Source organism: Ctenopharyngodon idella, chromosome 2, assembly GCF_019924925.1.
Source record: "Ctenopharyngodon idella isolate HZGC_01 chromosome 2, HZGC01, whole genome shotgun sequence".
Classification (NCBI taxonomy): domain Eukaryota; kingdom Metazoa; phylum Chordata; class Actinopteri; order Cypriniformes; family Xenocyprididae; genus Ctenopharyngodon; species Ctenopharyngodon idella.
This window is the reverse complement of record NC_067221.1, coordinates 42808730-42830191: the sequence shown is the minus strand read 5'-3', so window position 1 is coordinate 42830191 and position 21462 is coordinate 42808730. Positions and strand designations below refer to the sequence as shown.

The following is a 21462-nucleotide window of genomic DNA, read 5'->3' as shown; positions in this document are numbered from 1 at the left end:
CTGTTATAGCGCCACCAAGTGGCCAGTCGCCATGTCCTTTTTCACGCGACCACAGAATGAGCTCTTACACAGGTGTGCCAATTTTGGTGAAAATTTCTCATTCTGTTCACGAGTTATAGCCATTTTGGTAAAAGTAGCTCTGCTTCTAATGTTTTGGCAGCCCTTGGGGACTGTGAATTGAAATTGTAAGTTTTTTTGATAATTATTGACAATCAGACTCCAGAGTATCTTGCTGCACTAGTTTGATTCTGATCGGGCCAAAAACCCAGGACTAGTTTTCAAAAGTTGTTTTTTTAAATAATCTCCAATATTAAAGGAACGATTCGATGGACAGCGGCGGTTCTAGAGGCAAAATGTTTTCTTTCGAATGTCTCACAGGTCTCTAGGGCCGTGAGTCAAACAGGCCCAGCGAGTTTCTTTCCGATTGGCCTCCGTTAACCTTGTCTGATAGCTGCTCAAAATTCATTGGCCGATGGCGGACATGTTTTTTGAGATACATCAATGTCCTCATAGACAGTCATGACACCTTGGACGAAGATGCCAATTTTCAAGTCAATTGGACTAACGGTGAAGTAGTTATAGCAATTTTCATGTTGTTTTTTTCTGTTATAGCTCCACCAAGTGGCCAGTCATCACACCCTTTTTCACGTGACCACAGAATGAGCTCTTACACAGGTGTGCCAAGTTTGGTGAAAATATCTCATTCCGTTCATGAGTTATAGCCATTTTAGTAAAAGTGGCTCCGCCCACTTTGAACGTTTTGGTGGCCCTTAGAGACCGTGAATCGAAATTTCAACTTTTTTTTCAAAAAAATTTGACAATCAGACTCCAAAGAATCTCTCTGCACTGGTTTGGTTTCGATTGGGTCAAAAACCTAGGAATATTTTGCAAAAGTAGGTCCAAACAATGCCAAAACACCTGAAATTTTGCCGAAACGCTGAGCGAAGTATTCTGTACTTTTGACCGCTGTAGCGCCCCCGTCAGGCCGATCGGGTCGAGCCTTGGTGAAGTTGTAGACGGCGTGACTACTACCAGTCCTCAAAGTTTCAAGTCTCTACGACTTACGGTTTGGTCTACCCGATCACTTTTAGAGGAGAATGCTGATCCTTGGAATTTTTAACAATTACAATAGAGTTTCAGCGCTTGAACCCATAATAAGCTGTATATATATATATATAATAATAATAATAATTTAATAATGTTTTCTTTAAAAGAACACAGAAAAGAAGCCAATAATATAAGCCCTTTCAGTTTAATATTTTATAGAAAATCTAACATTTTACCAGGAACATCTTTTTAAAAATGTCCATAAAACTTTCATTTGAATTTATTGTTTATATATTTTTGTGTTATACATCAAAGCTTGTGTCGTTCCCTCAAACAGATCGTGATGTGTCATGTTTGTTGGCAGGTTCATCATCATCATCATCATCATCATCATCAGTGGATCAGAGGCGAGACGCGACAGATAACGGCGCGTGCGAGCGATGGAGGACCGGACTGCGAGGATCCGAGCGCGCGTTCGCCCACCGGAGGTCGAGCTGCAAACACCATCGCTGCCAAACTTCACTTCCCACGACTTCTGCGTTCTCATTTGTGTTATTTACAGGATTTTAGCAGGCCTCGTTTCACTTAAAAAGTCCATTATTTCAATTATCTGGCAACCTTCGCTGCCGCTCATTAACACGCTGGCATGAGAAACTCCGAGCGGCCCGCGGCGCGCAGAAATAAACACTGAGCTCCGCGAAGCGCATCGCTTTCGCACCTTCCTTCAGATCGTGCCGGGAGGACGCCAACTCCGCTGCTAATCACACGCGACGCCGCAGAATCTCCAGGTCACAGAGTCGCGCGCAGAGACGCGGTAAATAACAGACTGCGTTTTCCCTTGATTGCGACCCGCTCTCCCCTCCATATCCATCCATCCATCCATCCAAAACCTCCCCCTCACCTCGCGCTCATCATTAGAGAGAACGCAGACCCTTGGAGCATTAATTAGCGATATTTTCTGGAGTGTCTGGACCTTCTTGCTCGCCGCCGCCTCTGAATGTTAACTCGTGTAAACACAATCCGCTGCATAACAAGTTGTTGTTAATCTCAGCGGCCAAGCTTTTAATATGGTGATGCGGAATTACTCAAGCGCGGCTTCTCTCCCGTCATCGCATTTTCTGCCGTTCTTGAAATCCCTGGTGCTTGTTCTTACATCTGTTTTCCCTCTCTCGGTTTGTATCCCTAAAATACTCCTCTGCTGTATCATTTGTCTCTGTACACACACCCATGGATCCGCTCCAAACCCAGCGCGCGCAGGCAGCATTTTAAGGCCTAGACCTGCTTCTGATCCAGCTCTAAAGCAGCTTCAGAGAGGCCAGTCCCACAATGCACTGCGAAAAATCCGTTTCGCAATCAATATTTTTGTCATGTTTTCCGATAAAAAGCAGGAAACATGAGCTGCATGCATAATAATTGTGAGTTTTAGATGGAGTTTAGCATGTATTTCATGTTAATTACACTCATGCATAAACATGATCTTTACATTAGTTTAAACGAGACTAAAACTATTTGCCGATCAGGTGAGACAAATAAACATCACAGTGGGCTATATTCAAGTCTTCTCACAGTTTTGCATGTTTTAAGGATGTTTAGATGCTTCTTTTGCATAAGACAAAAAAAAAAAAAAAATCAATGCATTAAATATGGAAGATGAAGCATTAAAAAAAACAACTATTTCATTAGTCATCAAACATTGCTGTCTCAAATCACTCACTTGTGAGACAGTGAGACAGTTCACTAGGGTTTGGAACAGAGCCAATGTCTGCCTCTCTCTCTCTCTCACACACACACTCACTCTCTCTCTCATTAGTCAATCTCTTGTCTGTGATTCATTAGCTTTTATCCTCTTCATTTAAACGAGTCTGTATGTAATTAGTGTGTCTGTTTGTCCAGCACTGTCACACACAGTCACATCTCAAGGCCAATTAGTGTGTACGTCACAGCACACACACACACACACACACACACACACACCACAACCGTGTGTGCTGCAGTGTGTGTGTGTGTGTGTGTGTGAGAGAGAGAGTATATGTGTGTATGTGTGTGAGAGGGAGAGAGAGTGTGTGTGTGAGAGAGAGAGAGCGTTTGTATGTTTGCGTGAGTGAGTGTGTGTAAGCGAGTGTGTGTATGCAAGTGCGCGTGAGTGTGTGTGTGTTTGCACGAGTGTGCGTGTGCGTGAGTCTGTGTGAGTGTGTGTTTGTGCAAGTGTGTCGCGCAAGTGTGAGAGAGTGTGTGTGTGACAGTGTGTGTGAGTGAGTGAGTGAGTGTGCATGTCTGTGTGTGCGCGTGTTTGTGCATGAGTGTGTGTGAGTGTGTGCGCGAGTGTGTGTGCTTGCACAAGTGTGTGAGTGCACGAGTGTGTGTGTGTGCGCGAGTGTGTCGTGCAAGTGTGAGTGAGAGAGTGTGTGTGAGTGAGTGTGCATGTCTGTGTGTTTGTGCATGAGTGTGTGAGCGAGTGTGTGTTTTCGCAAGTGTGCATGCGTGTGTGCGAGTGTGTTTGCATGAGTGTGAGTGCACGAGTGTGTGTGAGTGAGTGTGAGTGTGTTTTTGCGAGTGTGCAAGTGTGTGCGAGCAAGTGAGTGTGTGTGCGCGAGTGTGTGTGAGTGAGTGTGTGTTTTCGCGAGTGTGCAAGTGTGTGCGAGCGAGTGGTGAGTGTGAGTGCACGAGTGTGTGTGTTTGCACGAGTGTGTGTGAGTGAGTGTGTGTTTTTGCGAGTGTGTGTGTGTGTGTGTGTGAGCGATATTAAACATCTGAATCGGCTGAACAGAAATCAAACAGATGAAGCTGAACTGGAATCTGGATTGTAATGAATGTTCGGAGCTGTAATCTGAATTCTGCTCACTTTCATTCAAACTTGAATTGTAATTCTGCTTCCTGTTTCAGGAATGGAAAAGGGATTTTTATTTGAGTTCTGGATCAAAACTGATACAAGACGACAGTAAATACTGAATGAAAGCATACATCAGTGGAGCAGTTAATCTGTTGAGACGTTTATAGCAGTAAATCTCACATCTGGTTTAAGGGCACAGATACAGAACACACGATACAGGACGCACACTGTAAAAGCCCAGTACTGTTTGCCAGTTGGTTTGGTTAACAGTTGGTTAGATGAATATATGGAGGCCGCATGTTTCGCCCACATATTGTTCTGTCTCTAAAATAACAGAATGGCGTAACATGAGAGAGTTTCCATATGAACTGCCTCTCTGTGCTTCTGGCCGTCATTAATCACTGACGGATGTATTTTATTAGTGTTTCGCTGCAGGTGCCGCGGCTCCAGTCGTCTCCAGAGCTCACGGATATTTAATTTCATTCTCCAATGGTGCAGAGAAAGATTCTCCTCTTCATCACCTCTTAACTGGCTCTATAACCACTGGGGCCACTGAAACAGAAGCCCACCGAGGGGCCAGAAATAAAGCGCTGTTTATCTTCAGCAGCCACTGTATTTCTGCGGTTCAGATAAGAGCCGTCAGTCTGCGCCGGTAAAATATCTCAGATGAAGTCGAGTCTCTGTATGAAGTGTAAGAAACACATCGATACAGTGATATCGCCATAATGAACACGCACAGTATTGTTATTGTGGGCACTAACTGTGAATAACTCCTTATTACGCATTTTTAGAATACTTTTCCATCAACTGGTTCATTTAGAACACTGTGGAACAGCAGAAATGCAGCCGTTACCCCGGTAACCCCTGTAAACAAACCAGCTGCGCTACTTTTTTGTTTCTGAACAGTATTTATAACAGTGTTTTTAACTCATTTATATGAATTCGCTCTGATGTTCATCACAGGATCAAACACTTACAACACTTCATACTTAAACACTTATTAGATATTTATTTTCAAACTTATAATCTGCTCGAGATATTGACTGAAAATGCTCTGATTCTTTATAGTTCTTTTGCACTTTAATCTGTTTGAAACATTTGTTTACTTCATAGATTTTTTGCGAATTGTTTTATTGTATTTAAATGTTCTTTTTGTTATGAGAAAGTTATTGAACCTGTTTGCTTCAGAAAGAACACCATAGCAACCACCCAGGATACCCTAGCAACTGCATAGCAACAGCCTAGCAACCACCCTGAATACCTTAGCAACCACAGCAATACCCTAGCAACCGCATAGCAACCACCCAAGTACCCTAGCATCCACATAAACACCATAGCAACTACCACGAGTACCCTACCAACTGCATAGCAACACCTTAGCAACCACAGCAACACCCTAGCAACCACCCAAAGTGCCCTAGCAGCTGCATAGGAACACCCTAGTAACCGCATTGTGAACACCCTAGCAACCGCATTGCAGCCACCCTAGCAACCACTCCAAGTACCCTAGCAACCACATAACACCCTAGCAACCACTCCAAGTACCCTAGCAACCACATAACACCCTAGCAACCACTCCAAGTACCCTAGCAACCACATAGCAACCACCTGAGTACCCTAGCAACCACATAAACACCCTAGCAACCACCCCGAGTACCCCACCAACTGCACAGCAACACTTTAGCAACCACCCCGAGTACCCTAGCAACCGCATACCAACACCTTAGCAACCACCCCGAATACCCTACCAACCACATAGCAACACCTTAGCAACAACCCCAGAGTACCCTAGCAACCGAATATCAACACCCTAGCAACCACCCCAGATACCCTACCAACCGCATAGCAACACCCTAGCAACCACCCAAAGTGCCCTAGCAACCACATAGGACACCCTAGCAACTGCATTGCAACCACCCGAGAACCCTAGCAACCACATAGCAACAGCTTAGCAACCACCTTGAGTACCCTAGCAACCACATAGCAACCACCTTGAGTACCCTAGCAACCACATAGCAACACCCTAGCAACCACTTCAAGTACCCTAGCAACTGCATAGCAACCACCGAGTACCCTAGCAACCACATAAAACCTTAGCAACCACCCCGAGTACCCTACCAACCGCACATCTGTCTAGCTTCAAAACTACTTTAAACTTCAATCTATTTCAAACTGAAAACCTTCAAACTAAAAGTTTTTTTTTTAAATTTTGCTCAGGCTTTCTCAAGCCAACGTAAAGTTTGTCTTGACGAACTTTTTTATCTAGTTCATTACTGTGATTATATCACGATTATACCGTGATAAAAAGCTTCAGCAATTATTGTGATAAGAAAATGTGATCCCGTCACACGCCTAACGTGAGATATGAATGTTTATCACTATAATAAAATATTCCGCTTTCTCTATCCTAAACTACAGAGAGGATGATTACGACGGTATAAACCAGATGAAAAAGGTTTTTTCTGTCATTTCTCTGATATTTCTGAAGATTTTCCAGGATGAAGTTTGGTTTGAAGTTATAGTTTGGTTGTTTGTTCACTACAGGAGTTTAAAACGCTCATTCTGTCATCATTTACTCACCCTCATGTCATTTCAACGCTTGATGTGGAAGTTTTGGTTACCATTGACTTATACTGTATGAACACCGAGACGTTTCTCAAGACGCGTTCCACAGAACGTCATGCAGGTTTGAAGAACACGATGACAGAATGATCATTCCTTCTATTCTTTTAAACAGTCATCTCAGCGTGATGTCATGCCCGCTCTTTAACAAACCACCACACGAACACGAACTCAGCTGCAGTATTTGTCCGAGTCAGACACGTGTTGTTTATCCGTGAGTAAGACCTGCTGTTGTTTTTGTCAGGCTAAAAGTCAGACGTGACAGAGACAGTCATTAGATCGTCCTGTCCGCTGACGAGAGGAGAATCAGCTCACGCACACCAGCACAGGTGGACAGACTCTCAAACACCTACGACACGCTCCTCCACCTGTGCCACACGCGCCCACAACACGCCTACAGGTGCAGCTGCAGTCACGTGACCACACGCCAGCCAAGAACCGGCACGAACCATACGAGTACAGGAACGCTCGACTAACACACTGACGGCGTGCAGCTCTGGAGTACAGACGGATCTCTTCTTCTGTATTCTGACACATCAGAGCGTAATGGATTAAATGCAGGGCGGCGACTTGGTTCTGTGCATCAGTTGTTGATTTGAGATGTGGGCGTGGCATTCAAAAAGAGGCAGGTCTGAATGTGACCTTCCAGAAAGAAAGGGGCGGGGTTTAATCACACTAAATGATTGGAGGATTCCAGCATTCGTCAGCAGAGAGTGAATGATAATGGTGTGGATTATTTGTACAAATTTGCGCCTAATTCACAACACAATTACATAATATAAAAATAAATGAAAACAACGATAATAACAGCAATAATAACAGTTATATAAAATCTTTCAGTTTGTTATTTGATAATTCTAATATTTTACCAGGAGAAACCTTTTATGTCCATTAATGTACTTTCAGAATAAAAATGTTACCTAATGTCATTTAAAGCAGTACATTCCAATAAAATATGCTGTACAGTCAATGGAAAATTAAAAACACACAAAGGCAATTCTTCCCCTTTCAATACATATACACACACCGATCAGGCATAACATTATGAGCACTGACAGGTGAAGTGAATAACACTCAAAGTTGATGTGTTAGAAGCAGGAGAAATGGGCAAGCGTAAAGATTTGAGCGAGTTTGACAAGGACCAAATTGTGATGGCTAGACCACTGGGTCAGAGCATCTCCAAGAAGTTAATGCTGGTACTGATAGAAAGGTGTCAGAATACACAGTGCATCAGTTTGTTGCGTATGGGGCTGCAGACCAGTCAGGGTGCCCATGCTGACCCCTGTCCACCGCCGAAAGAGCCGACAGTGGACACGTGAGCATCAGAACTGGACCACGGAGCAATGGAAGAAGGTGGCCTGGTCTGATGAATCACGTTTTCTTTTACATCATGTGGATGGCCGGGTGTGTGTGCGTCACTTACCTGGGGAACACATGGCACCAGGATGCACTATGGGAAGAAGGCAAGCAGTGTGATGCTTTGTGCAATGTTCTGCTGCGAAACCTTGGGTCCTGCCATCCATGTGGATGTTACTTTGACACGTACCACCTACCTAAGCATTGTTGCAGACCATGTACACCCTTTCATGGAAACGGTATTCCCTGGTGGCTGTGGCCTCTTTCAGCAGGATAATGCTCCTGACACAAAGCAAAAATGGTTCAGGAATGTTTTGAGGAGCACAACAACGAGTTTGAGGTGTTGACTCTGCCTCCAAATTCCCCAGATCTCAATCCAATCGAGCATCTGTGGGATGTGCTGAACAAACAAGTCCGATCCATGGAGGCTCCACCTCACAACTTACAGGACTTAAAGGATCTGCTGCTAACATCTATGTCCAGATACCACAGCACACCTTCAGGGGTCTAGAGGAGTCCATGCCTCGACGGGTCAGCAAAAGGGGGACCAACACAATATTAGGAAGGTGGTCATAATGTTATGCCTGATTGGTGTATATACATATACATACATATAAATACATATACATACACATACACATATGTACATATATAAACACACATATACATACACACATTTTTCGACCTTGTACTGTTCACTTTGTATTGGTGATAAACGACAGACTTCATTTGCTTAAACTCCACCCCTCAAGCTAATGCTCATCTGCATACATGCTTAAGAGCCACGCCCACATCTCAACATCCAATCAACCAAGCCTCCACTCTAAATTTTTATCTTTTTTGAAATATGTGTTGCCAAGTCTGTGGTTTTCCCGCGGAATTGGGCAACTTTAACACTGTTGCCGCGGGTTGAAGCGACCCCAAATATCATGACATTTATGTGGAATGCAAATTTTACAGCGTCAAAAAGCTAATTTTACACCCCGGAACGCGATTTTTACCAGGGGACTCCCCTGAAATGCGACTGGGCTAGTTTTTGAGTAGCAATTGGGCAGTTTTGTTGTGAAAACCTGGCAAACAAGATCTGACATTACTTCTATTTCATCACAACTTTATTAATGTTTATTATTAAAGGCCACCATGACAGTTTTTTGCATACATGAGGTTTCAGTTGTTCCTCCAATTTTTTCAGAAAATTAGAATCGATTTTAGAAGAAAGCTGTTGAATGAAGGTTTTTGCATGAAGGCATTCATATGCAGATATCACATACAAACACTCACGAGAACCACTGTTTTAAAGACTATTAATGACTCGCTCATAATGTCTCTGCATGTTAAATTTTAACATTGAAAGAAAAATTAGACATGGGCTACTTTAGGATTTTAGCAGAACTTCTGACAGTTTGAAGCTCTTTTTCTCTTCAAGCACATTTGATGGGTTCCCAGTCGAGTCGAGCGGCAGTAATCAGCCAGCGGACAGACTTTGAGTGACGCCTCAAACTTACGAGCGAGTCTTCTGGTGAATTAAAGCACCAGTAGGTGTCAGTCAGACGGGCTGCGGCTCTCGGCCCCTGCGGCACACAACGCCATCAATCATCGGACTATTGGAAGACCTGAACGTGTGTTATATTTATACACCGCGTCCAGGAATTACCCAGCGCTAATCGATGATAGCTGGAGCTCTGTGTGGAGACGAGAGATGCTTATAAATCACACGGATGCTAAAGAGCTCGACTCTCCTCTGACACACACACACACAGGCTCAGGGAAATCACTAATGAAACATTATACTACCACAGTTTTTTAGATAATCACAGTACACCCTAAAAACTGCTGGGTTAAAAACAACCCAAGTTGGGTTGAAAATGGACAAACCCAGTGATTGGGTCGCTTTAACCCAGCGGTTTTTATTAAATTGCTTATTAATAAATGTTCATCTTTTGATTATTATCGTTTCCTCTAGTAATTATGTGTCTGATTTTTAATTTCCAACATATTTTGGGTTCATTTTAAGCAAGCCATATAGTCATTTTTAAACAATAGTTTAGCAGTTTAGGCAAACATTTAACCCAATCGCTGGGTTTGTCCATTTTCAACCCAACTTGGGTTGTTTTTAACCCAGCAGTTTTTAGAGTGTAGTACCATGGTATTATATGAAGTACGATGTTCCCAGCTAACAAAACTATTATTGTTTTTTCTCTGAACTTTCAAAATGTCCAGTTTATCAAATTAAATGTTTTCTCTTGGTTATACGAACGTAAATGAAACATTCAATTTTGCAAACATTACGGGAACGTTACTTTTGAATGTTCTCTGAACGTTCCGAAACTAGTTACATTTAAACAACATTAAACAAAAGCCCAACTAAAAGGTTCCATGAATAATGTATAAATAATAATGTATAAGTTTTGAGAACATTATTAAAAACCAGATAACTTTGAACAAACGTTCTATTGACGTTACTGGAAGAACGTTTGTTCATAACTTTGAGAGAACCTTCTGAGAACGTTCCCTGTTATCTGGGGGTTAATAATATAGTATATGAATAGGTAATCATCAGGATCATGCTATAATATATATATATATATATTTGGACATGGACAGTTAGTACCATGGTATATATATAATTATACCATGGTATTATCATCTGAAATCAACCAAAATCAGGGCTGGCTTACGGAGCAGGTTGATTGTCAACCATAAACAGCATACTAATGAATATTGATTAATATTAATAAATTGTTAAAGGTAGCAAACTATTTATGTTTTAATAAAGCATAAGCCACTCAGGGATGTGCGTGACAGTCAAAGTGGGTGTTTTAGTCACAAAGTGGAGTAAGAAAATCACTGTGACACATTATAAATCATTGATGCTTAATTCTCCAGAACTCTGTGGTCAAAACTTTCTACTGACATGTTTATCACTTCAAATATTTGCGATAAGAACTCTAGTGATGGAAGATCAATTGATCAGTCGCTGCTGATTTACTCCATCAGTGAGGATCAGCAGAACAGCTGTGATGGAAATCGGTCTTGATGTACATATGCATATGTACAGTCGCTATAAGTGAGCCATGCTGCCTCCTACAGGCCAACAGAGGAACTGACACGAACACAACATACAGTATATACAGTCAAAAACACACCGAGTTTCAAATGATATAAACTTGAAACATGTTTGCATGTATGCAATCACTAAGTGACGTGTTAAAACACTATAAATAAGCTCAAGCAACACACACACCGAATCTGTGAAAAATTGCCAATATTATTACTAAAATCTCATGCAAAAGTAATGAAATTAAACTATGAAGAACAAATAGTCATTAGTGACGGAAAAAAGTCAAACTGACACACCAATCCGTGAATATTATCCATGCATCCACATATCGATTTAAACGTCACTAATGCGCCCTATTACACAGAAAATCTATTGTTCAGACAGCTGAAACGACCCCTTTTAAGGTCCGTTTTGCGTTCCCTCGAGCTACAAGAGAAACAAATCTGAGTTACAGTTGAATTGATGGGCTTGTGATGCATCCAGAATTCGGTCTGAATTTTTAATCAGACTATTTGCCACCATCGGAACCAAACACAACTAGAGCTCCGTTTCTGAGCAGAATGAGAATGCATGAAAAAGCAAATGCAATGCACGCGCGCTTTACATATCATGATGATTAAGTTTGATTGACAGGTCACATCTCAAATAAAACTGCACAATGCACAAATGTTCAATAAAACTTTGTCTAAACACGATAATCAGTGAAGCACTGCAGTGCCTTTGGTTAGTTCCAGCCTTACATCCATTAATAAATCAATGGAATGAACTAATGTGTTTCATTAGACACAAATCCATAAAGAGTAACGCATTAGAAATCACCGGGTCACATTCCCACAGAACTCTCTTTCTCGCTCTAGATTGGAGATTATGAAAGTTTTTGATGTTCACATCTGGGCTCTTGGATTAATAACACAGAACTATCATGATCAGGCTGCACAGATCTGGACACAAACAGGTGCTTTTCACTTCAGTCTTCACGCGACACACAGCGACTCTGAGCAGCAGTGACTGACAAAGCATCCGGTTTGCGGTGAGGTTTCTAAATCAGAACACGGAACCCGTCATTAGCGTTCCTCCGGTGCTCATCAAACTTTACGCACCACTCCAAAAACAAGCGCCAAATCACGCAACGCTCGCGCGGCGTGCTGAACTGAGACGCGATACACTGTCGCGCTCTCAGCAACGCCAAGTTTAACGGACACATCACGATGAGTTACAGGCGAATCTGAGGTAAATCAGCATGAATCCACACGAGCTCTTACCTTTGAACACCTGCGCTCGCGCTGACACCAAGACGCCGATCGCGGTGAAGAGGCACGCGAAAAGTTTGTCCATCCTGGCGGTGTCGGTTCAGTGAAGCCCGGACTGCCCGCGGGCCGAACTCTGTGCAGGTGCGGCTTCTTGGGAAGGCTCTCGGTTGGTTTCAGGCTCTTGTGGAACTGTTTCTCCGGCTCTCCCGGAGACGTGCCGCGTGCGTGTGTGTGTGTGTGGCGGGCGTCAGTGTGAGTTGTAGATTACCGGGCGGAGCGCGCGCGCGCGGGCGGATGTGTTCTCCGGTAGAGGGTGTGCGGGAGCTCTGACTGTTTCTCTGGTGTCGTGCTTCATCTCCTCCCACTGCGAGAAGATACAGCTGGACACTGAGAAACTACTTCACTCCACATTCACTGCCCGACTAAAGTTTCCACAGTGACTCTATCTATCTATCTGTCTATCTGTCTGTCTATCTGTCTGTCTATCTACCTGTCTATTTATCTATCTGTCCATCCGTCCGTCCTTCTGTTTATCTATCTATCTATCTATCTATCTATCTATCTATCTATCTATCTATCTATCTATCTGTCCATCTATTGTCTATCTATCTATCTATCTATCTATCTATCTATCTATCTATCTATCCGTCTGTCTGTCTATCCATTTGTCTATCCGTCTATCTGTCTGTCTATCCATGTCTTTCTACCCGTCCGTCTGTACATCTATCCGTCTGTCTGTCTATCCGTCTATCCATCTATCCGTCTCTTTCATTCTATCTATCTATCTATCTATCTATCTATCTATCTGTCTATCCGTCTGTCTATCCATCTGTCTATCTATCCGTCTATCCGTCTGTCTATCTATCCATCTATCCGTCTGTCTATCTATCCGTCTATCCATCTGTCTGTCTGTCTATCCGTCTGTCTATCTACCCATCTATCCCTCTGTCTGTCTGTCTATCTGTCTGTCTGTCTATCCATCTGTCTATCTATCTATCTGTCTATCTGTCTGTCTTCACAATAGACATTGTTTCAAAGCAGCTTTACAGATTTACAGAAACTGTTGCAGTATTAATGTCAGTAAGGTTCTCCTCATTTTTGCAATTCATTTCAAAGAAAATGATGCTTTAATGTATTTGCCTGTGCTTTTCTGGCTGAATATAGTGTCTGTGCTAGTTTATAAGTTCAGTACAAGCCATATAACTAAATATTTGCCTGAACCATGAATATATGCATGCTGTGTACATACTGTACGTACAGTACCTGCTGAGTTACACACACACACACACACACACACACACACAAAACTCTCCGTCATCTTGTGTTAAAGACTCCTGTTTTCAGACAGCATGAGGGTTTGAAGGTTCCGGCACATAATTGGTATCAGGGGACAAACAAAATGTTGGTTGGACTGAAATCAAATCATGTCATTGTGGCGTAAACAAACAATGTCACTCTATAAAGTCAGTCAACAATAGAGATATGGGTGGAAAAAAAGAGGAAATGATGGGATTTAACTGCCATAAAACAAGCCAATAAAAACTACTAACACAAAACAGCCAAAAACAGGAAACTAATGTGCAATCATGAAGCCTATTCAACTGAGAATAGCCTCAAATATGGTATGACTGATATAGGAAATAAAAATGCAATCTTCTTTCGGATCCAGCAGTGACTGTAATGGCATTTTCTTTTATGAGATTAAGCTACAATAATCCTGAGACGTTATTAAGATAATACTCCCGAGTTACCGTGACAGGATCAGCGCAATCTGAAGACTTTAATGTAAAATTCACAAACAAGCGGCACTCCATGATAAAGACTTAGAAGCGATTACAGACATTATTCTTTGTTGCATCGTCGTTCAGCAAAACAAGACAACAAAAAAACAAAACCACACAAAAAAAAGTGTTGCGGTGAAATGGCTGCTTGTGATTGGCAGCTTTCCTAGTCGGTTGACGAGGCGTCATAACGGCGAATAATTTGTAAGACCTCCTGCGGACTCCTGCGGAGAAACGCTCTGTTTCGCAAAATGTCACACATTCGTCACTGACATAGTAACTGCTGCGCCATAAAGCTGTTCAAGAGACACTCGAATCACTCATAACCCAGAAATGTTTTAATGAGCCCATATTATGCCTTGATGTTGTTTTTGGGCTCTACTAGAACAGGTTGATTATTCTCCTCATATTCTCCATTGTTCAGCTCCTCTCTTCCCAGTCTGTCAGTAACGCTCTGTTTAGTTCCTGTCTCTATGAAGCCCCTCCTTCTGAAAAGCACAATGTGCTCTGATTGGTCGGCTGGAGCAGTGTGTTGTGATTGGAGTTTGGGAAATGTCCCGCCCCTTACCGTAACCGCCAGTTTCAACACACTACTAACTAACTCAACCAGGCCCCGCCCCTTTATTCTGTGTATGAATTATTTAAATGAGGAATATTGAGAAGAAAACTCAAAATGGAGGCGTTTCAGGAGTTCAGAAACACTGACACTGATCAGAATCATAAAAAATAAAGGTTCTTGATTGGCATTGATGGTTCCATAGAATCGTTCCATTGCACAAAAGGTTCTTTATAGTGACAAAAAGGTCTTAAAATGTTCTTCACACTAATAAAAAATGGTTCTTTTAAGAACTGTTGACCCAAAATGGTTCCCAAAATGAAGTGGAAGTGTATGTGCGCGTACGTCACTCACATCTGTGTTCACGCCATACATTAACTTGATTGAATTCTTAAAACATGTCCTGCTAATTAGCTTTCCCGAGGCTAACTCAACACTCTCCTCCACTGACCTTCCTCAAAGGTCTCAGCATCATTACTTGATTAGCTGATTGGCGGCCATGTTTAATATTTTGTTATCGTGTCGCACTGATTAAATATGCCACGCTGACCGTGGCTGTGATGGAGCCCTTGAGTCCAATATTAGAGAAACGGAGCAAGGTGAGACTCCTGTTAAAGGACAGAGCTTCGCTTCTCCTTCAAACTAGAACCACCAGAAGAAACTGAAGCTGTTTGAGATGATGTATTTTTGAGGTTACACCCATAGAGGGAGCTGCTGTTCCTCAAACACAGACACATCAGTCAGAGTTGCAATTCAAATCAATTTTATTGGCAAGGTGAAAATACTTTTGTGAGGAATTTGATTTTGTGTAGTTTTATACTTAAAAAATAATTTAATTCCAGAGCGTGAATATACAGCCGGTCCCAGAAGGTTATCTGGACACGCAAGTCAAAATTAAAAATATCTAAATGTTTTCTTTGCAAGAAGAATTTGATTTATATTTACATCTTTTGTGTAGTTTTGTACTGCAAAAACATTTAAATTCATTTTCCAGTGCATGAATACATTATTCGGACACTTAAAAATATCTAAACATTATTGGATCAAACAACAAATGGTCAAAGCAAGTGTGGTTTATTTTAGAGAACAGTAATATAATCCCTTAATGCAACAACTGTAGAGTAAACTTACACATCTCGACTTATTTGACTATATGGATCAGTTATATAAAGATATATGTATGTAAATATATTAGACATTTATTGTTTTCCTCCATATTACTATAATTAACATTGCACTATAATTAACATATTGCATTTCTATTGATTTTTTGTTGTTGTTTTTGTTGTTTGTATGTTTGTTTTGCTGGTCTTGTTTTATTTTATTTTTAATTTTGTATTTGTTTTTTATTTCAAATATTTTTACATTTTTTTTTCTTTACTTAATTTTTTTAATTATTTTATTTTATTTTATTTTATTTCCAGTTGCTGTAGACATCGTTAAAATAAAAAAGTAGAAAAAAGAGCAAGAATTCAATAACATTCAGACATTTTTAAGATATATATGTAGATGTTTTTATATATTTGTATGTAAATTATTTTTGTATAAAATAATTTTGTATAATTTTATATATTTTGTATTTTATAAATATATTTCTATTTTTATTTTGTCTACCACAATTGTTCTTAATTACTGTAACATCATTAACATAAAAAAGGTAGAAAAAAGGGCAAGAATTCAATGTCATTCAGACGTTTTCAAGAGTGATTTAAGTGTCCAAAAAACTTTTAGGCCCACTGTAATCATTTTATCTCTATCAGAACTTTGTCAGCTGAAGTTTTCTCAGTAGTTATTTTAATCATAACCACAGCCACATTCACTGAGCGCTGGATGTTTTTCAATCAAAACAAAGTGTTTATTGTTTAATTAAAGCAGTCTGACTATTAAAATGCCTCTGGAGACGAGTCAATCTCTGTGACAGGAACAACAATCAGCGGTTGTGGAAACAATGTAGACAAGCATGCTTATAATAACCGTGGCTCAGTCCAGATCATATTTACTGTGGCATCTGTCAGCACAAGAGTGATGAAGAGCCATAAGAGAAGAGTTCGTCAATAATAACCTGTGATATATCACACATAACCACTGCGTGTCAAATGTAGGTCTGGATGTTTGTAGTGACTTTGAGGCATTTCTTTATTTTGATTTTGTTGTTTTCAGCGTGACAGCTGTATTTACAGTCCAGGATAACTTGCATTTAGTTAATATATATTATATTTAGTATAACTTAATGCATATATATATATAATTTTTTTTGATGCCTTTGCTGTGTGTCTGTGTCATTTTCCAGTGCATGAATACAGTATACAGCCAAATAAAGTTATTTGGACACAAAAATCACACTTAAAAATATCTAAACATTATTGGATCAAACAACAAATGGTCAAAGCAAGTGTGGTTTATTTTAAAGAACAGTAATGCAATCCCTTAATGCAACAACTGTAGAGTAAACTTACACAGCCCAACTTATGTGACTGGACGTTGTGTCTCAGTTTCACAATGTGTGTGTGACAGGCGAGGTCAGCAAACACAGAGACTAAGACTCAAAGCTTAAAGACGTCAGAAATAGCGCTGACCTGCTATAGCTGCTCGTCTGTGGATGTGTGGCCGTATGTTTGGCTCTCCTCATGCGTTTGGAAGCTGATTGAGATCTTATCTTAACCTGCTTGAATCAAGAGCGCAATTAAAACTAATTACAATTGTCTTTTTTATGGTCTCGTCAGTAAATGATGCTCTTCTTCAGTATTTTGCGCTTGTTTTCCAGCACAAATATTTACATTTTCTTAAATCAAGATACATTTACTGGAGAAGAAAAATGAGTGAAGATATTAAGACTTGTTTAATCAAACTGAAGTGAGTTTGTGCTTAAATAAGAACAAATATGGAGTCAGTGGAGTCAGAAAAATAAACTTAATTCAAAGAGAAAACAAGATTATTCTTCTGAATCCATTGACAGATATTTTACACCATTAATATGTCTTGTGCATTATTATTATTATTATTATTATTATTATTTTAAACAGCAAAACTACAAGTGACATTTGCATGACAAATTAATGCAACCTTTGTACAGTAAATTTAAAAGTCTTTTTTAATGTCATTTTCAACAATAATGAAAACATATACACATATAATATGACAACAGATTACACTGTCAGACACTTCATACACTGAAAAAAAAAATGGTGTAGGTTTTATTTTGAAACAATTTTCACTCAGAAATTGCTAGTAAATTTCACAAACAAAGAAACGGCAAGTAACACATTATTTATTAAATATGAAATTTTGAAGTAGAAAAACTGAAATAGTATTTTCTTGTAAAACATACTTCAATAATCATTGAGGTTGAACTTCAAAAAGTCTTTTTTTTTACAGTGCACTGAAAAAATGATTGGTGTAAGATTTACTTTGAAACAATTTTCACTCAGAAATTGCTAGTAAATTTCAAAGATAATAACAAAGAAACTGCAAAAAGAATTTCCTACTCAGTGTTTCTGTCTTGTTTTCCAGCACAAAAAACATTCTTAAATCAAGATACATTTACTGGAGAAGAGAAATGACTGAAGAAATTAAGACTTGTTTTATGAAAAATGTCTCAAAATTAAGTGAGATTTTCCTGAAAACAAGAACAAATATAGCTGAAAGGCATGGAGCATCAGACCAACTGCAAAAAGAGTAACGACATTTGCAGACAATTTTAAGCAAAATGGTTGAAAGTCCATAAATACAATCACTTGTAATGTGACATAATTGCTTATTACTTTTGACCAATAGGTGGTGCTGACACCAAATTGAAACAGTGTGGTCAGTGTTGGGTGACAATTACACACATAAAGTTTGGTGTCAAAATGTCAAATCCGTCCGGAGATACAGCCTCAGATGCACTTTGGCATTATGCCATCAAATTCATTGATGAGGTATATGAACATGTTTGGTCTATTGACAAGAAATGACAAATAGTATAGAAGGAATTAAAAAAAGTAGGTTTTTAAAGAAAATCAAAATGGCGGACAGGAAGTTCAGCTGACTATGGAAATATTGGGATCTATGTTCTCGGCATGACCCAAGGAATCCATTAAGACCAGTTTCATTGCAATTGGCCAAATTAGTCAAATTATTCAAAAGCTATTAGTATTTTTTAAAATTTCATTATAAGTTTTTGACCACAAGGTGGCGTTAGGGCATGGTGCAGATGACACTGAGTTTCGTAAAAAATACACCAATGTTTCCGTAAAAAATAACATGTTGCGACAAAATTCAAAATGGCCGACACCCAAAATGGATATCATTCGACTTGGTATGTTGCACCGAATCTAAAGAGTCCAGTTTTGCTCAGAAGTTATAAGCAAAAATAGCCATTTTCCATATCTCCTAACCACTAGGTGGCACTGTGCAGGTACTCTCAGGTCATGGTAGTCATAACACACACAAAGTTTGATCAGAATACGCTAAAGCATAGATATAGCCTCATGTCCACTTTGGCGTGCTCTTCGTAGAATTCGTTAGTCAATATTTATTAGTATTCATTATTCAAAAAGCAGTTTGACTAATCAACTAGAATTACGTGTTTTTGTGCCGGCATGGTCTGAAGATGATCTGCTTCGATTTTCGTGAAAATTGGACAAACGGTCTAGGATGAGCTAGAAAAAGTAGGTTTTTGGGAAAATTCTAAATGGTGGAAAAATTCTCATGATGAAAAATGACGTCATACGATTTACTCGAATCATCTTGAGCCATAATTTAGTTTCTAACCCTTACGGTTCAAAAGTTACTAGCACAAACGTGAGTGCAACTTTGGACATATGGTGGCGCTAGAGGGATTGAGTTAGAGAATTGGAGGAGGAGTTAGAAAAAGTACATTTTTGGGAAAATTCATGACTTTGTACAATTTAATCGTACAAACTTGAGCCAAAAAAATCAGAGGAAAAAATAATTTGGTTTCTAGCCCTTACAGTTCAAAGGTTTCTAGCATAAATGTGAAATTTGGACAGTTGGTGGTGCTAGAGCGATTGAGTTAGAGACTCAAAATTTGTCATTTGGTGTGATTAATGTTCAGACTGTCCTCTATCTGTGTGCCAAATTTCATAACTTTTTAACATATGGTTCTCAAGAAAGGAAGAACACCAACGAATACAATAGGTGCCTATGCACCAATATCTTACAATAAAATCTTGTTTTTCCTTTAAATTCAGCTTATTTTTTCTAATATCTTCTCTTGTTTTAAGCAAAAACTCACTTTTTTTTTTTTTTTTTTTTTTTTTACATAAAGCAAGACTCATTTCTCTTCTCCAGTAAATGTATCTTGAGAGACAGAAACACTGAGGAAGAACATCACTATACAAAGACTGAAAAAGTATTTTCGGTAACACTTTAGTTTAGGGTCCAATTCTCACTATTAACTACTTTATTAGCACATTTTAATGCCTTATTCTGCATGACCATATTCTACATCCCTTAATCCTAAACTTAACAACTACCTTACTAATTATTAATAAGCAGTAATTAGGAGTTTATTGAGGCAAAGGTTGTAGTTAATAGTGAGAATTGGACCCTAAACTAAAGTATTTTCTTGTAAAACATACCCCAATAATCTTTACTTTTTTTCACAGTGTACTTACAGCGTGCAATGCTTCGACTAACAGATTCTCCATTTATCTTCATGCAGGTTTGAGGTAGCTATAAAGGCCTTTCAGACCTCCTTGCAGAACCTCCTTAATGGGCTTGACCAGCGGATTGTGGACTATATGCAGCCCCTTATCCAGAGGATGGCAAGCGAGCTTCTCCAGCCGCCTGAGCATGTACATCTCATCAGGAACGCTCTGCAGGTCGTTGAAGTCCACGTTCAGGAGCTCCAGGCCCGTCAGACGGCACAGCGTCCTGGGAAGCGTGTGCAGCGAGTTCTGCTCCACGATCAGGATCTTCAGGTTCACCAGCTCCTGGATCTTGTCGGCGAGGTTCTCCAGACGGTTGTTGGCCAGATGCAAGAAGACGAGGCTCCTCATGCTGTAGACGCAGGCCGGGATGTGCTGGATGCAGTTGTGGCTGAGGTTGAGCTTGGTGAGCTTGCGCATGTTGGACAGGCTGTTGGGAAGCGTGCTGATCTGGTTGTTGGCCAAACTCAGGACCTCCAGGTTGGTGCAGCTTCCGAGCTCCTCTGGAACGTCACTCAAGCGGTTCCTGTGCGCAAAAAGCACGCGGAGATTGCTGAGCCTTCCGATCTCCGGCGGGAGCTCGACTAGTTCGTTCCCCCACAAGTTGAGGATCACAAGGTTCTCCAGATTCCCCAGGCCTGACGGCAGAAGCGACAGAGCGTTTAAGGAGATATTGAGTTTCTGGAGCTCTTGGAGCTCCCATAATTCATCGGGCATCTCCTCCAGACCTCGCATGGCCAGGCTGAGCGTGCTGTAGCCCAAATGTCTGGTGGCATGTTTGCGGATCCGGTCAACTGAGGATAAATTTTCCACATAACTGGTCTTCCGACGCAACGGCCTCTTGGAGTCCTCAGAGTTGGACTTTCGTCCGGCGGATCTTGGTGCGACGTCACTGCTGCTCGCATGCTGCTTTGAGATGTTTTGCCTCAAGAGAAACATCTTTCTGATAGAAGTCTGATAAGTTTGCCAACATGAAGCATTTGCACCTACTGTAAGTTCTCAAAGTTTCATCCTATGCTCTTGTTTGTTCACTTTAGGTCCAGTTTTGAGGTCTGAATCTTTGTGCGGGCTGGTTAAGGATGAGAATACGAGCGTTCAGAGTGACGTTTGCATGAGCAGCTGTCATTGTCACTTCAGCTGAACTGAAGCCCTTTAATGCAGATAAGCAATGCAAAGTCATTAAACCCTTTTCTACACACACTCGTGTGTATTTATACACCTCCGTTAGCAGACGTGCATGCCAGGGTTATTATTATTAACTAAAATTAAATCTATTAAAAAATACATTTTTGTTACTTTAAATACAAA

The 21462-nt window shown here is 40.4% G+C and overlaps 2 protein-coding genes across 39 annotated transcripts in view; both read right to left on the bottom strand.

Annotated features, from left to right (window-relative positions):
• Positions 1 to 12502, bottom strand: part of LOC127498784 (receptor-type tyrosine-protein phosphatase mu-like) — a 297821-nt gene extending 285319 nt beyond the window's left edge. For 18 of the 38 annotated variants that reach the window (XM_051868857.1, XM_051868590.1, XM_051868620.1 and 15 more), the window contains exon 1: positions 12179 to 12500. Coding sequence is in view for 36 of the 38 variants with exons in the window: in XM_051868590.1 (XP_051724550.1) it covers positions 12179 to 12251 (73 nt within the window). In the remaining 2 variants the exon portion in view is untranslated. Of the gene's footprint in view, positions 1 to 12178 lie in introns of all 38 variants that reach the window. The other 20 variants (XM_051868581.1, XM_051868610.1, XM_051868542.1 and 17 more) reach the window with 3 other exon arrangements.
• Positions 12503 to 19336: 6834 nt separating this feature from the next.
• Positions 19337 to 21114, bottom strand: LOC127499398 (leucine-rich repeat-containing protein 30-like). Its single transcript, XM_051869662.1, has one exon. It carries the CDS (start codon positions 21091 to 21093, stop codon positions 20161 to 20163), a length of 933 nt encoding a protein of 310 aa, XP_051725622.1. The 5' UTR covers positions 21094 to 21114; the 3' UTR covers positions 19337 to 20160.
• Positions 21115 to 21462: the final 348 nt, after the last annotated feature.